At 39.2% G+C, this 15,848-nt stretch overlaps 1 protein-coding gene across 8 annotated transcripts in view; it reads right to left on the bottom strand.

Moving 5' to 3' along the window:
- The window catches only part of PCDH15 (protocadherin related 15), a 990,968-nt gene that overhangs the window by 210,545 nt on the left and 764,575 nt on the right, over positions 1–15,848 (bottom strand). For all 8 annotated transcript variants that reach the window (XM_046942815.1, XM_046942814.1, XM_046942813.1 and 5 more), the window contains 3 exons: positions 13,887–14,042; positions 5,852–5,971; positions 334–444 (listed from right to left, as the gene is read on the bottom strand). In XM_046942815.1, the coding sequence (XP_046798771.1) occupies positions 334–444; positions 5,852–5,971; positions 13,887–14,042 (387 nt within the window). The remainder of the gene's footprint in view (positions 1–333; positions 445–5,851; positions 5,972–13,886; positions 14,043–15,848) is intronic.

Here is a 15,848-nt window from a genome sequence, read left to right as displayed (position 1 = left end):
GCATTGCTAGATGTGTTAGAAGATGAACACTTAGTGACACTAGAACGCACTTTTCTGCATGGGCTGTACTTCCAATATGCAACTCGTTCCCTGCGCCAGAAGGTTGCTTTTTTCTATGCATCTTGAGCAAGCTTTTTTAACCAGCAATAATATGTCTCATCTTTCAATGACAGAAAGCACCTAGTTACATCTTAAATAGGGTCTTCAGAACAAGAGCGCACCAGACCTGGTATTTCAGAGACGCTTTTCTTCTCCTAGGAAAAATCCATATCCAGAAACGTAAAGGCCACCTAAATTATAACTACAAATGGCCATTATGAGGTCTATACTTACATTGGCTTGAACAATCACAAAGTAACGAGTCTTTTCCTCATAATTTAGTCTCTCCCGTAGAACTACTGCTCCGGACAAAGTGAGAGGGATATCAAAGGTCCTGTTGGAAGTCTGCAAAAATTAAACCAGTAAGATGAAATCGAACGTGCTTCAAAGTTAAAGGACATCACAGATTGGCCACAGTGAGATGGCCTATTGGATCACATACCAAAATTGCATGTCTTTCAGATAGAGCTTTTGAACAGTCTCCTGTTTTCTCCCTGTCCAACATACTTGATGAGAATTTCACACCTTGCTGCTTGCAAGTAACCTGTTACTTCTAATCACAAACTGAAGCTTAACTCTCCTGTTTCTTATTGATTTGCCATGCTGAAAGTATGCTGATGTTCAAAAAGCCTTTCACACCTTTGGTCACACCAAAATCTTTCCATGCTTAAGTCCACCATTGTAGAATATACCTAACACTGAAGTACGGTGCATGGGTAATAGCTGTGGAGCAGTACAAAAACCTCTCAAAACAAAACACCACAGAGGTACAAACTACTATTCTTACCTTAGATAACACAAAAAGGCCCTTCCCCTTCTCTACAAATGTTCAAACACTTGCATAAAAGGTACTATTTTCAGCAATTACATGATAATGGCTGTTAAATTTGCCATGTTGACGCAGAAAAATATCACTGGAAGGTCCATCACAGACTGCCAATAATATGAGCCACAATTTCCTCATAACATGTTTCTTTTTGGATAAACATCTCTGGATATATAAAAAGTACCCAGTAGAGTGTACTGTGTAGAGTACCCAGGCACTCTACACAGATATGTATATATGCATACATACACACAAAAGGGAGAGGGAAGATCAACACAAAATAGTTCTACTGAGGCAAAACAGGAAGCTAGAACAGAAAGAAGAACCATGTAGGGATCACTGCTTTTGTCTCCCTCTTGGGATACGAACCATGCAGGTAACAGGTAATAGTTTTTTACTATAGTAAGGAAATGATGCTGTCTGTGTGTGTATGCACACTTATGCACTTGCATGGGAACTCCAGCTCACGCGTATGATCCCTCTGGCTGCTTTAGCCCATTTATCCCTGGTTAAAAAGGCAAGAACCAACCGGAAAAGCCTCTGCAGCAGACGATCAGCCAATGCACTCTGAAAATAGTGCCTACTTTCTGGCATTCCTTGTTAAAAAGAAAAAAATGCACTGAAGTGGAACTCTACAGCCCCAACTGCTGGGAAGCATCACTGGAATTTCAGCAAAAAATCCTTTAACTTCTTCCCAAAGTGCCTGACTTTGGAGTCCCCTCTCGTTCCAGTAGAGTAGCAAATTGCAGAAGCAGTTCCTTGGTAACGTGAAGTTAACTTCCAGGTGTGAGTTTGTGCCACAACTCTGAAAGGAATTGCATCAGATTCACCCCACACATATCCCTGTGATTGCTCTGCAAAATCCACTTCTTGCTGCAATACAAAACACGACCAAGCTCCAAGGCAACTAAGAGATACGCAAAGCAAGAGCACAGCTCAGCTGCACCTCCATCCAATGCTGAAATGAGCCAGCATATGCAGGAAGTCAGGGACACTGAAAGCTCTTTTATCCTTTCTGGCAGAGTGACTCTGCTTTGTGGCCTGCACACTCCAAGAGAACAGAACTGATTCTCCCTTGAAAAGCTTCATAAAAGAAATACTAAAATGCTTTCATCAAGCAGTCCTTATAACACAGCACGCTCACCAAATTTAAAGCAGTGAAATGGCATCTCTTCTGCAGGCTGGAGGCCCCAGGATGGCAAGGATCACTTCCTGATGCCAGACCTAAAATTGGCTGCTTTGGAAAAATTACAAAGTCACTACCAGGTTGTTCATCTCCATTCCCTCAGTAGTAGAAAGATGGTGTTTCACAGTATTGTCACTATCTGCTAGCCAGTAAGCACAAAACCATTTGAAGAATGACACTTTTGAAGTTCCTAGAATCTGCAGTGATTTACAGGGCTTTCTAAAAGATGATCTAAACACAGATGATGACACATCTGACAAAAATACCAAAATCCCTTCTATATCAAAGGCAGGTTTTAGAGTTCAATTGAATCAGAGAATAAGGGAGGCTGTCAGAGAGCACGGGAACTCATATGGGCTGCTCTGTGCCTCAGCCACTCGGAGGCTGAGTATTTTCAAGGACAGAGATTATACAACCCCTCTGGGCTCCTGCTTCACTCTTTGATCACTGGCACTGGGGAAAAGAGTACAACCTAGAGCTTTTAGTTGGTATTTGCCACGTGGCATCTTGCACCTGTTACCATTTGCTCTTTCGCAACACATCTCAGACAGAAGTCTGCTTTTGTCGTCTCCAAAACATGTAGTAGACAAGAGGCAGACATAAGATTTCCCACACATGGCTGCTTCAGCCTGATTATCAGAGACACGTACAACTTGGATCTCTGCTGAACAGATAGTTGATGCAACAACCTCTGATGCTCAAGCATTGCTCCTTCAGATTTGGTGAACCTACTCAAAGCATAATTACACATTAGGTTTTTATTGACCCATGCTTCCAATTAGCTTTGATGTTACATGTGCAAGCCTTATCACCACTCCTTTGTTCATGCTAGCTTTTGTAATATTAGCTCCCCTAAGCCAGAGGCCAGCGCAGTGCTCTATAACACAGCAAGATAATCCCCATACCCAGCCCAAGCCGGTCTTTCCCACTATACTAAGCTGGTTTAAGAAGTGGTGGCGGTGCTGCTGGGCTGCGGTCCCAGGTTCTAGCCTGACAGGCAGTAGCTCAGACAAGAGAATAAAAATAACTCCTGCGATTTCGCTATTCACTCATGCAGGTGCACAATCTACCCTTTGTAGCAAGGCTGCGTGCTCTGCAGAGCCTGGTAGACTACTGAACTAAAACCAATGAGATATAAAGCACTATATAATTACTACACAGAGGAGAAATGTTCTATCTCCTCCCACAGGTAGGATCTACTGAAAAAAATAAGAATGCTGATTGGTCTGTGGTAATGATGTACACACCCAAGAAGAGCAAAGCTTTGTGTTATTTCCCCTCTGGAGTTTCAGCTTGCATGTAGCTAGTATACCCGTGCTCTCAGGTAACCAGACACACATTTAATGCTCGCACCTGCAAACGGCACCAGTGAAGCGTAACAGAACAGGAGTATTACTCATCTCTTTAGTACAATAGAGTCTGAATTTCCAACAGAATCCTACTGGCACAGGAATTACTTTTAACTTGCAACTTGGTAATGAAAGAAAACGTCACTGCGAACATTACATCCAGTTACGTTTCCTTTACATTCATGAGAGAGATCCAAACAGAGCTGCGAGGTCCCTGAAACAAATGACTGTACCATAACTACATGCCATGCCATTCATGTGCAGTTTTGGTATGTCATCTGGGCGCCCATGGAAGCTTTGCAACATAAACCAGAAGTCTGAAACATGGCACAGATAACACGCTGTAAGATTCAGTGTAGGTGTGACAAAATGCCACGAGGCAAACCATCTGAGAAGGGGCAAGTCATCAGGGACCAACCTACTCCACAGATGTGGACATGATATGCTACAACTCAGCACAGCACAAGTATTATGTACACCCCTAGTTTCATAGAAACTCAAGAAGGGTAATTGTTATCCTCACTAAACAATACAGAGGATCACAGCAAAATTAGCTTGCAAGGATCGAATCCAGAACTTTTTGGTGGATGCATTTGTCTGAACCTTCAGGTTGAACCAGAGTCATCGGAGATCTAAAATCGACTCTGCATTTGAAGATTTTTTTTGGTAAGCTAGTCAACTTCATCTTTTGATTGTAGGAGCCAAGGGAAATGTTATGGCATCAATCTGTAAAATAGCTAATGGGGCCAGAATAACATCCAATATGTTTTGCATTCATTTCTTCTTCTTGACTTTTATATACATGCCCAATTAAACAACAAAGTATTTAAGCTAAATTTAATTCTAGATAACACCTCTATTTTTTACAGTTCTTTTAATTCTTAATTGGTCTCTAATGAAAATTATCAGCATTATAGCTTTTTGAAAAGCAGCAGCCTGTCACTGATGCCAAACAACACAGGGCATCTTCAACACACAACATGGAAGGATCCTAGAAGTAAGGAAGTGGAAATATTTCTCACTGATCTGTACACCTCATTTTTGAGTATGGCAATGCTTTCCCAGGTTAAGGAAGAAAGATCACTTGTAGCAGATGCTTTGGGGTATCTTCCTAGCAAGATAGAGAGTGGCAGTGAAGCTGCTTTCCAAGTAACTTCTGTCAAGCACACACTCAAAGTGCATTATTAGGTAATGGACTATTATATGCATAAGGGCTCTCTACAGATGAAAGAAGTACGTTTCATTAACCAGGCATGCAACAGAAGTTAGGCAAACATTTAACGAGGCGACTAACTACACCCAAGATGTTCCAAACAGGGGAGTCCTCACTATTCTACATAATCTCTATGTCGATACTTAAACTGAGAATCAGATTGCTGTTTTCCCACAAAAACATTTCTCAAATTAGAGAACACTCAAATTAGCCTTGAGTAACAGCAGAGATTTTGAATGAGAGATTGCTAAATCTACTTGCTGTGTACCTTCTCACTAGAACTTCTACATTATCCTTAAGATGAACAGATTATCAGGTTAGCATACTTAAATTATCACACCACCTGATCCCCAGTAACAATGTTCTTAGCCCACAGCAAAACATACTTTGGTTTACAAACAAGCATTACCAAAATAATTTTTATTTTTCAAGAAAATGCATATGGACCCTTCCAATAGATCACTCGTGCAAGAAAGCATTGCGATAGAGAAATTCACAAATCTGAGCCTAAAGAACATGTATTCTAACACCTCAAAGTTTTTTTTTCTCTAAAATGGTACACTTGTACAGATCATAGACATGGACCATTGTTTTATTTTAGTAATAAATATTCCTTTTTCCAAGTGGCTTTAAAAAAAATAATATATATATATATATATATACACACACATACATAAGTAGCTCCATATAGGAAGACAGAACATCTCTCGTGAGAAACTTAGCAGTGAACACGAATATATCTTAGCTATGAATCCATTACTGCAAGCGTGGAAGAATGAATACAACTATCTGTCACAGACAGAAAACACATGCCAAAGAAAAGGTGTGTGAACAACAGTAGGAAAGATGGGATGATTGATGCTTCAGTGTTATAGCTGATAGCAGCACAGCATTGAAAAAGAAAATAAATTTAGGGGAGTTTATGGACAAGCAAAGCTCACAGGCAGAATATAATCTACATCAGGAAGTTTTCAAGTTTAGAATTTATGATGTCCAACAGCAACCACTTACTCATTTCTTATTTCAAAATCATTATATATATATATATATATATATATCATAAGCAAATATATACATACTTGTATATATATATATATATATATATACACTCAGATATGAAATTATGTATTTTCCATATTAAATATATATGCAGAAAGGCAAAAAGTAAAGGCACATACTTTGTCATTAGGATTGTACTGGATGACATACTCTATCTGGCCATTCGGACCATCATCGATGTCGGTAGCACCATTGTTTCCAGAAAATCCTGTAAAGATGGTCGTTCCAACTGGAGTCAACTGCAAGAGCACAGAAAGAAAAATACATGTTAAAACTCTGTAGCATAGAAGAAACGATTGAGGATTCATGTATTAAAGGCACTCTTTTTTTCCCCATTGTTCTATTATGTATATCACGGCCACTGTTCTCTTCTCCCCTTTACTCAGTCTGGAAAGCCATGAATGAACAAATATTTAGACACAATATACTCAGACCCTGCTTTAACTGATGCCAAGGGTCACGCAGAGTGAAAGAAATTTCCATTTTTATTACACAGATCATATGCATCAGGGCAGCTCCATGTGTTTCAGAAAAGGTGTAGATGAAAATAGAAAAGTATTCATTAAATAAACATAAATAGATAAAAGTAACTAAGAGCTACCTTTTCAGACCCAGGAAGGAAAATTAAAATGACCTGCGAGGCAAGAACTTGCTCAACACTCATGAGAGCACTGATGACACCAAATAACACCTCCACACACAAAAGCACACAGCTTTATGGCTTTAAACATAGGCAAGAATGATGTTTATCCAATACTTTGCTGGCAGAAACTGAATGCTCACAAAATTACATTTTGAAACTTCATCAATTTCTAACTACCCTAGAGTAGACAAGCTGCACGAAATGGAGACCCACTGAGATCAAGGATGTGAAGAAACATTTTTTTCCTCCAGGGAGGTGGTGGAGTCATCGTCCTTAGAGGTGTTCAAAAAATGTGTAGACGTTGAACTACAGGACATGGGCTAGTGGGAAACATTGGTGATAGGTGGGTGGTTGGACTGGTTGATCTTGGATGCTTTTTACAAACTTGGTGATTCTATGATTCCGCATTCTAAAGACAAAAACCCAACCATTTCAGAAGTTATTGTTAATATTCTACTGTTTCTTCTACTGTTAATATTCAGAAAGCTTTGTGAGTAATCCACCCGAGAACCAAATCAACAAACAGCCCTGGATCTGACACAGATATCATTCATAGCTTGTCCTGCTGCAGTCCTCTCACCACACCAGAATGCCTGGCCCCGGCCTGCATATGGAGGTCCAGTCCAGTTTACTTCCTTGCTGCACATCTTAAAAACTATGGGGTATGAAACATTTCAAGTGCTGTATGAAGAGAAGGTGGCAAAAATAATGGCTCATTCGGACATTTGTTGCAAACATGGATTGCTATTTAATTTTCACACTTAATGGTTCATAACATGAAGCGAGTATAGGAGGAAGTAGGTAGTTGTCAGATATTCATAGCTCCCAGTCTGTTGTCAATTTATATACCTGCTAATTACTTAAAGCCGTTTAATAGCTGACATCGTCCTCTGAGAAATATTTTCACAGCTCTGAATACTGAAGCTTTGAAGTAAAAAACATCAACTCCAAAGCTTCAAGTTAAAACCTGCACAGGGCTTAACTTCGGCACCATCCACACTTAGGGCACAGAAACCATCTGCAGCTCTCTGGCTGCAAACCGGCCTACTGCTGGCACAGGCAACGGAAGCATCCCACACACAGGCTGTAAGCCGGTTCCATTGGGCTACTAACTGCTCCGAAGTGCTGTGCAAGTCTTTGCCTTGCACTTTGCCTGGGTGCAGCAGCCTGTAGGGAACAGGGGGAAAGCACTACATGTACTGAATGATGGCAGGAAATCAGACCCCTCTGCTGTGTTTATGGAATCCCAACAGGGTGCACATAACCGATCGCGGATGCCCCATCCCTGGAGGCATTCAAGGCCAGGCTGGATGTGGCTCTGGGCAGCCTGGTCTGGTGGTTGGCGACCCTGCACACAGCAGGGGGGTTGAAACTGGATGTTCGCTGTGGTCCTTTTCAACCCAGGCCATTCTCTGATTAAATGATGATGGATCACTATTTCTGAAAATCAGAAAATAACAACACACCTACTCAGTTTTCCAGGCTGTCTGAGATCTCATGGCAAAGAGCAGCTCAGCCTCTGTAAAAAAATTGACATATCTGTCCTACTTGCCCCAAATTCTGTATGTAATCATTTCAGAGGCACTCTGCATGTAAAGCTATGCTATATCTGTACACCAAGGTCTCTTATACTGTGACAATTTACTCTAGCAGCATCACAAGACATCACTGCCACTCCAGAAGCAGTTAGCCACCTGGGGCCCTCCCATGGCCGAGCAAAATTAATCTGATGAGGTTACAGACAGCTTTAGGAAAGCACACTCAACAGTGAATATATACCTTGCCAGGAAAGCTAGGGAGAAACCTTCTCCCAGTACGTGCCAGTGCAGCACATCAACTTCCGAACTTGTCTTGGAAGATTAAGCAAACCACAAACTTGCTCTATGTTTCATTTTGGGCTGTGGAGGGCACAGTTGAGAACTCAGTTAATTATATACACTGTGACCATATATATGGCTGCTCTTTATCAACACAAACGAGTCCCACTGTCCTTGTTTAAATAAGTATTATTTGCATTTACAGCCCTTTACAAGCTGCATCCTTAGGAATAAAGGCATACCATGGGAATGAAATGTCTATTTTTCTTCTGAATATTACAGAGGCGTCTATAAGACACACACAAAAAAGCTGAAAACACTGAAACCCAAGCACAGGAATTTCAACCCCAGCGTCTCTCCATTGTATCAGTGAGAAATTCCCTCCTAGAGACCTTCCCAAGGACACCACTACTAGTGTAAACAAAGCCTGAATGAACCTCCATGATCCAACATTCAATGGTCCAATCTTCAGTAAAGCTTCCATCTGCCAAAAACAACTAAAGTGACTTACAACAATTAAATCACAGGAAATTAAGTGACAGACTGCAAATTTCTCAACTTCTACAGAACCACTACATCTACAATTCTGCACATCTGAATCAGATCCCCATCAAAACTCAATTATTCAACTGCTGACCTAATCAAGCTGTGAATCCTACACCACTGACCCTGCCACAGCAAGAGGAAGCAACCGAGCCGATGTCTTCAGCATGAAGTTTGTTCCTATTCTAAAGTTGCTAATTTGAGATTATATTTGTACCAAAAACAGACAGAAGCAAGTTTCAGTCACCAGTCAAGGCTTGCACTTGAACACCAGGCTTCCTCTGGCAACAGAATTTTTTCACAGGTTGAAAATGACAGATTGGGTGGAAAAATCTTCTGACATCAAATATTCTGGGAGACAGGGGAGGAGGATCTCTGGCTCCTTTGGTTTACTTCTCCTTTGCAGCAGGTTCCAAAAAAAGCCCCCAAAAGTGCCACTTGAGCCTCCAGAGCCCCACTTGTCCCACTTCCCTTTAGACGTAACTATCTCATGGAATACTTCGGTCATGATTTTTTCCTCTGTATTAAATATAAGCATCCCCTACGAAAAGCAACACAGTAAGCTAATGCTTGAGAACTGCGAGTTTCTGAGCTTATTCAAGATGGAATCATAAAGAACAACAGATATTAGCATTAGTGTCAATGTAAAGATCATCTCTGTGAGAATTCCATGTGTTGAAAAGGAACTGTGATGACAAGAAACAACAATATGACTAGATTTCAAAATAATGTAATTAAAACATTTGGACAGGAAACATAAACGATAAATCTTTCTCTTCCACTGTCAGCAACATTAATGCTTAAAAACTTCCTTCTATGTGATTTATGTCTCTTTGAAATCTAGATGCGGATGGAAACGTTGAATACTTACATAAAACATGCTGAAAATAAGTTTTCTCATTATTGCCTATTTACAAAGCTAAAATGAGTAATTTTTCACCGTGGCTCTAAACAGTAGAGCACAGACTTACAGTTACTCATTCTGAGCTAATATCCTTTTGATGATGTCTACCTGCCGAGATCAATTATTTCAACACCATATGGAAAAAGGTATGAATAATCACACCAGAAGCAAGGAGAATTCAGGACAAGTCCAAATTCTCAGCAGCACCAAGCCAGACTTCTAAGACAGCTGAAGTTATACTTATCTTGCGAGGACTTAATATCTCTGACAATTTACAGGTAAAGAATTACGCCTAAAATAATGGTTTACGAGTGACAAACTACCATAAGCTCATAATGCATATGTATGTGTATTACAGCAACACTGACTTCAAACAGTATTCTACTAACTTCGCTAACGCGTCCAAATAAAACCTGATACCACTTCTGAGATTAACAAAACATCAGAAACACTTGGGTAAGGCCCATGTGACAAATGTATGCCAAAAAAAAAAAAGTCCTTTAAAGAACACAGGCAATGCAGTTGTATTTAGATGAAATAAATTGGTTCAGATCCATTCAGTTCAACACAGAACAGCCAACATCAACTGTGTCTTAGCATTACAAGATTTTAGTTTCTAGTCCCCATATCAGGCTACATGTTTTTAAAACCCTTGGGGCAACACCTTTGTCTACACAGTGTTAGCTGAGCTGCACAATTCTTCCCCGTTTCAAAAAAATTGCACGCTTTTCAGACTGTCAGAACGTTATTTGGGTATACTGCAATAACAAATATCTTTAGGTCATTAATACACATGGTCAAATGTAGCCCCAGGCTAATGTCATCTTGTCAGGATTTTTTTCTAAATAATGATGTGACATTTTCATAAGAGTAAAAATATAAAAAAAAATACAAAGGAAATAACCTTTTAGGGTATTTCTCATGGTTGGAAAATACATAGCAAGAACCTTAAAAAACTAGTTTCTGCTTTTACAAGGAGATTCATAAGTTGGATTTGGTATTGGCTGAGATGCTCGCATTTTTTGAGTCTTGACAAAGCTTATGAAAAGGCTAAGCTTAGCTCCTAGATGGTAGCAGCACTGTTTCTGCTCTGCTAAGCTATCTGAATTATTTCCAATTCTGTTTCATAACCCAGAAGATTACAAATAGTCAATAGTTTAATTCCAACTTAATTTCCTTGTTAGCAAAATATCAACTAATTTCAAGCAGATGGATCTTTTGTGTCTGCATTAGATCCCTACTATGGCTATTAGGACCAGAGAGAATTAAGATTTTTAATTTGTATACATAAATATGTAGAACAATACAAACACACATGGATATTTGCACACACACACACACACACACACACACACACACGTCGGAATAGCTGCATCTAAATGGCTACATACACAACAATACAAGTAAACTGCTTCCTTTGCTTGACTTTGAGATGCCATTATCACCTGGAAATACTAAGCTATCAGAAAATAGGTAATAATCATGAAATTCTCTATTCCTGAACTGAAAGATGACTCCAAAAATCAAGTAAATGCAATGACAGTATTTTCTGAAATTACATCCATGCTATTCCTGATGCTGTGAAAGTCGTCTACAACTATATGGAAAAGTTCAATACATCCAATCATGCTTCATGTAGTAATAATTTTAAAATGTATGCATTCAAAAGAAAATAGGAAAGGAAAATTGGTTAAGAGCCATTACACACACTGCTTTCATCCTACCACGTTTTATAGCTACAAGTGGCAGGAGCCTGGCTGAGTGAACATGGTGCATGCCTCCCAGCACTTACACCTGAGCATCTGTAAGGGCCACTGACAGAAAATTCAGTGGATCTGCAATGTTCTCCCTCTGTCTTGGTATAGACATCCTCCTTTTCTAACCGATGGAGCGTAACAAATGGAGATACACTCTGCTATAAACCAAGATGGATATTGCCCTACCAAATCTAGCTCCAACTAAGATCTCAGAAAAAAGAGGAGCTTAATTTTAAACAATATCTTCATGGAAAGGCATGTGAAAGTAGGACTTATGACGGAGTTAAAATAACTCTCACCTTCCTTTACAAATGTTTTTTCATACATTGTGGGTAGATCAATATTTGACAGAAGAAGCACTCCATATCTCCCGAATATGATTTACCACCTGACATTTCTGATACCGAGAAGCCACCCTATATAGTAAAACCTAGTTACAGATATTTAACTGTAATTACAGCTACCAGTAATTATTAATAACAACTTCGACTATTTTTGGAAATCTAAAACCAAAGAAAACTGAAAACCACCGCTAGCCCCCTCTCCAGTGTACTTAAATTCACTATTGGCAGTGCCAATTTCTAGCAGGATAACCTATCATTGAACACATAATCATTCACTAAAACCTTCAAGGAAGCCTGAGATGCTTTGTGATTTTTTTTTTTTTTTGGTTAATTAATGAGAACATTAACCCAGTGGCACAACCAAAGTAATCCTGAGTGGCACAGCGGTGCCATGACAAAAGATAGAAGCCTAACAGTGATAAAATGAAACAAAGAAGCTAATTATATTGAGACTGAAGCTGGTACAAAGAGTAAGACTGCATTTCACTCGATAGTAATGCAAATAAATGAGTGAAGATATTTGAAACATTTCAAATCGCTAAAAATAAATTCTTCTAAATGGTACATTTTTCTCTCTGCCTTCCATACTTCCAATTATGAAAAAGCCTTGCTTCCTTCATCATGGAATCACAGAAGAGCAGGGGTTGAAAGGGACCTCCAGAGACCATCTTGTCCAACCCTCTGCTAAAGCAGGCTCCCTACAGCAGATCACACAGGTAGGCTTCCAGACCACTCTTGATTATATCCAGTTAAGGAAATGCTGAGTTTTCCTTCATATTTCATCTTAATACTTTGAGCTCAGTTAGCTCAGAACTCATCAAACAGCTTTCCCACTCCTTTCCTTGGGGACTACTGGATTTCCTGAACACCACCCGCCTGCATGCTTGGTCGCTTAGAGCAAAGCAGTGATCGTAACAGAACATACGGTCATGCTGAAAAACCAGAACTCCCTAACACACTGAATAATCACTATGATACGTAACTGTTTAATTTCCTAACTGCTGTGAGGGAAGATGGGAAGACCAATCTGTCCAGACTGAAACTAAGAGAAGGGAAAGACATTTCCACTTCGTATAATCATAGAATGGTTTGGGTTGGAAGGGACCTATCACATCATCTCGCTCCACACCCCTGCTATAGGCAGGGCCACCTCCCTCTAGACCAGGCTGCTCACAGCCCCATCCAGCCTGGCCTTGAATACTTCCAGGGAGGGTGCATCCACAGCTTCTCTGGGCAACCTGTTCCAGTGTCTCACCACCCTCACGAAAGAATCCATATCTAAAATCTAGTCTACATCTACTCTCTTACAGTTTAAAACCGCTTCCCATTGTCCTGTTGCTACCTGCCCTCATAGCAAGTCCAGCAAGTCCCCCCTCAGCTTTCCTGTAGGCCCCTTCAGGTACTGGAAGGCCACATGTGTTCCTGCTTCTCATTACTGAAGCCTGCAAATACTAATTTATTGCAAACACGTCCTTTGTGCTGTTTACTAACAGATTATTTAATACCTAAGAGAGTAAGAAATGCATTTTTTAAGTGAAATGAAATAGTATTTGCTCAAGAAAAAATAAAAAATAAAATAAAAAAACCCTTCAAATAATATGGACAAGTCTTAGACTTCTACTCTATTAGAATAAAAGCGCAGAATACTTGAATTCACAGGTACCAGTTAATAAAGAGCAGTAAACTGAACTTTACCAGGCTACAATGCTCTTAATAAAAACTTCTGACCTACTTGCTCTACACTTATTTTTCACAAATAAGTTTGCTTTACTTTCAGTCATGTTGATAAAGCTGCAAAATGCAGTAGAACGTTTTGTAAATGTAACTTGAACCAATGCTTTACTCATTGAGACACAGCTTCAGATTCTAGTTGTATATTTTGTAAGCATTCTGGTGAAAGGCATGTTGGTCTTTGTAACTGTTAGGAAACAGGAAGAGTAGCTTTCATGCTTAAAATTTAAGGACATCAGCTGTGCTGTGTTTCTCCAAAGTGACATAAATGAAGGAATTTAAAAGCTACTAAATTTATTGGGTTTTCAAACAAGAACTGAAAGAACTGAAGTTGGCTTCCTGCAACAAACAAACAATACATAAAAAAAGGAAAGAAAGAAAGAAGGGAGGGAAGAAAAAAGGAATCAATTCTGACCTCGTTTACTGCCACGTAGTATCGCTGCTGCTGGAACTGAGGTGAGTTATCATTCCTGTCTCTCACCACAATCCGTACCTCATGGTTGATAATGGTGCCAACCTTTTTGTTAACGCACTGGACTTGTACCACAATGGACTGGATGGACATTGGAGGCTGCAATCGAAAATACACGTTGATAATAATTGTCAAATATGAACCAAACGAAGAGTTAAATGTGACACCAATGTTAATACTGCTCAGGTTAGCCTGTAGCCCATCAGTCTGCGATACACTTGATGCTGTACTATGTCTTTGTAGATTCAGAAAGCTTCTCCAAAGCCTCCTGACTACAGCTCATGCTGTCAGTGCTCCACGTAGATCTCCAGGCCTCACAGATGTACTGTGCAGCCTGAGCTCTGCCAGCTCAACGTGCTAATAAAAGTTTATAGGTTATACATAATAAAAGGAATAGGTTAATCAATAATCAATTCAATTTCAGTAATCATTTGATTATTGGAAAACACCTGGCAAATATCATACATTTTAACTTCTGATTGGTTAATATTTGAAGTGAACGGTCAAGTCAGAAATAAATTAAATACTGTACCACTTGCATTTATCAAGTAATATAAAAACAACTTAGTCACCTCTAAGTGAAGACGATCCAAAGCCCTCTTGCTTTTATTACAGTGAATGCCACAATATTCAAATAAAAAGAACTTCCTTTTTGATTTAGTATCTGATGCTCAGCAGAAAGCAAGGATGCATTGGAAGGGACGAAACAAAAAACCTCAGTATTGATTAACCTCAAGGCCTTCAAAAGAATAAACAACTCAAAAGCATAATTCAAAAATGCCTATGTACTCTACAGCACAATGAACACAAACAGGTTTTTGTATTGAGATCCCGAGACTCACAATTATACCATAATTACATATCTGCATAATTACGCTTTCACTCATTCTAAATGCTACAATTTCTCTGAGTGATTGATTTTCTCCAGTTTTACTACAATGGATTTCAGAACCATATGGTTTCCTTACCCTTTAGACTGCGGTACTAATCAGTTTTTAAAGAGTCAGTAGACATGGGAAAAGAAGGGGGAGGGGGTTAGTTTATGCTGCTGCTGAGATCTTACATTAAAATCTATTCTTCCCTCATCTCTTTAGACTCAACTTTCTCAGCAAATATGTACAGCATAAGCATTTATCTGGGAGCTGGTTCTCTTCGCTGTAAAAATCTGCAGCCAATTACGAGGTAGGTCTACTTCCAGCAAAATTAGAAACATGTCCAATGTAGTCAGTAACTTAAAAACTAAGATTTGAGTGTTATCATTTCTATTTTTCAAGCTGGCATTCTTTGCAAGCTTCCAGAACAGAATTTTTAGCCCATTTTAATAAATGTAAAATGCAACTGAGGTTATCTGCTGCTTTTAGTAACACCTATGAAAACCACAGCTGTTCATAGCAGTATATAAATAATATATATATATATATATATAAATATATATATATAAATATATATATATAAACCCACGAAGTTCTGGATTTGCAACCATCACTTGGTCTTTTTTGCTAAGGACCTGGAAGAAAAAAAAAGTTTTTTGCCTATGCTGAGGTATGACCAGTGTAGGGCTATTTTCATATGTAATTTCTGCATGGTCAGTGCTTAGCTATTAAATCAGATCTTTAAATGAACACATGTTGATTTCCTGATTTAGAAGCAATGAGTGTAAATACCTAATAGCACAATATATATTTAATCACACTGGGGACAAATTATTCTAACACACTGCAGCAGCTCGCTTCCTCTCCAGCTCTGATCCATCTCTATTCATTCTTCCTAAGTACTTAGAGCTTTGGGAAAGAAGTCTGGAGTTGTCTATCTAATGTTGTTTGGAAAATATATTGTCATTCTTGGCGAAACTCAATCAATGTAATCTAATACATTTCTTTCAAGAAAAGTAATAAAAAAAAAGAG

This window comes from Gallus gallus, chromosome 6, assembly GCF_016699485.2.
Source record: "Gallus gallus isolate bGalGal1 chromosome 6, bGalGal1.mat.broiler.GRCg7b, whole genome shotgun sequence".
Lineage (NCBI taxonomy): Eukaryota > Metazoa > Chordata > Aves > Galliformes > Phasianidae > Gallus > Gallus gallus.
Note: the sequence above shows the minus strand (reverse complement) of the source record. Positions and strands in the feature narration are given on the sequence as shown.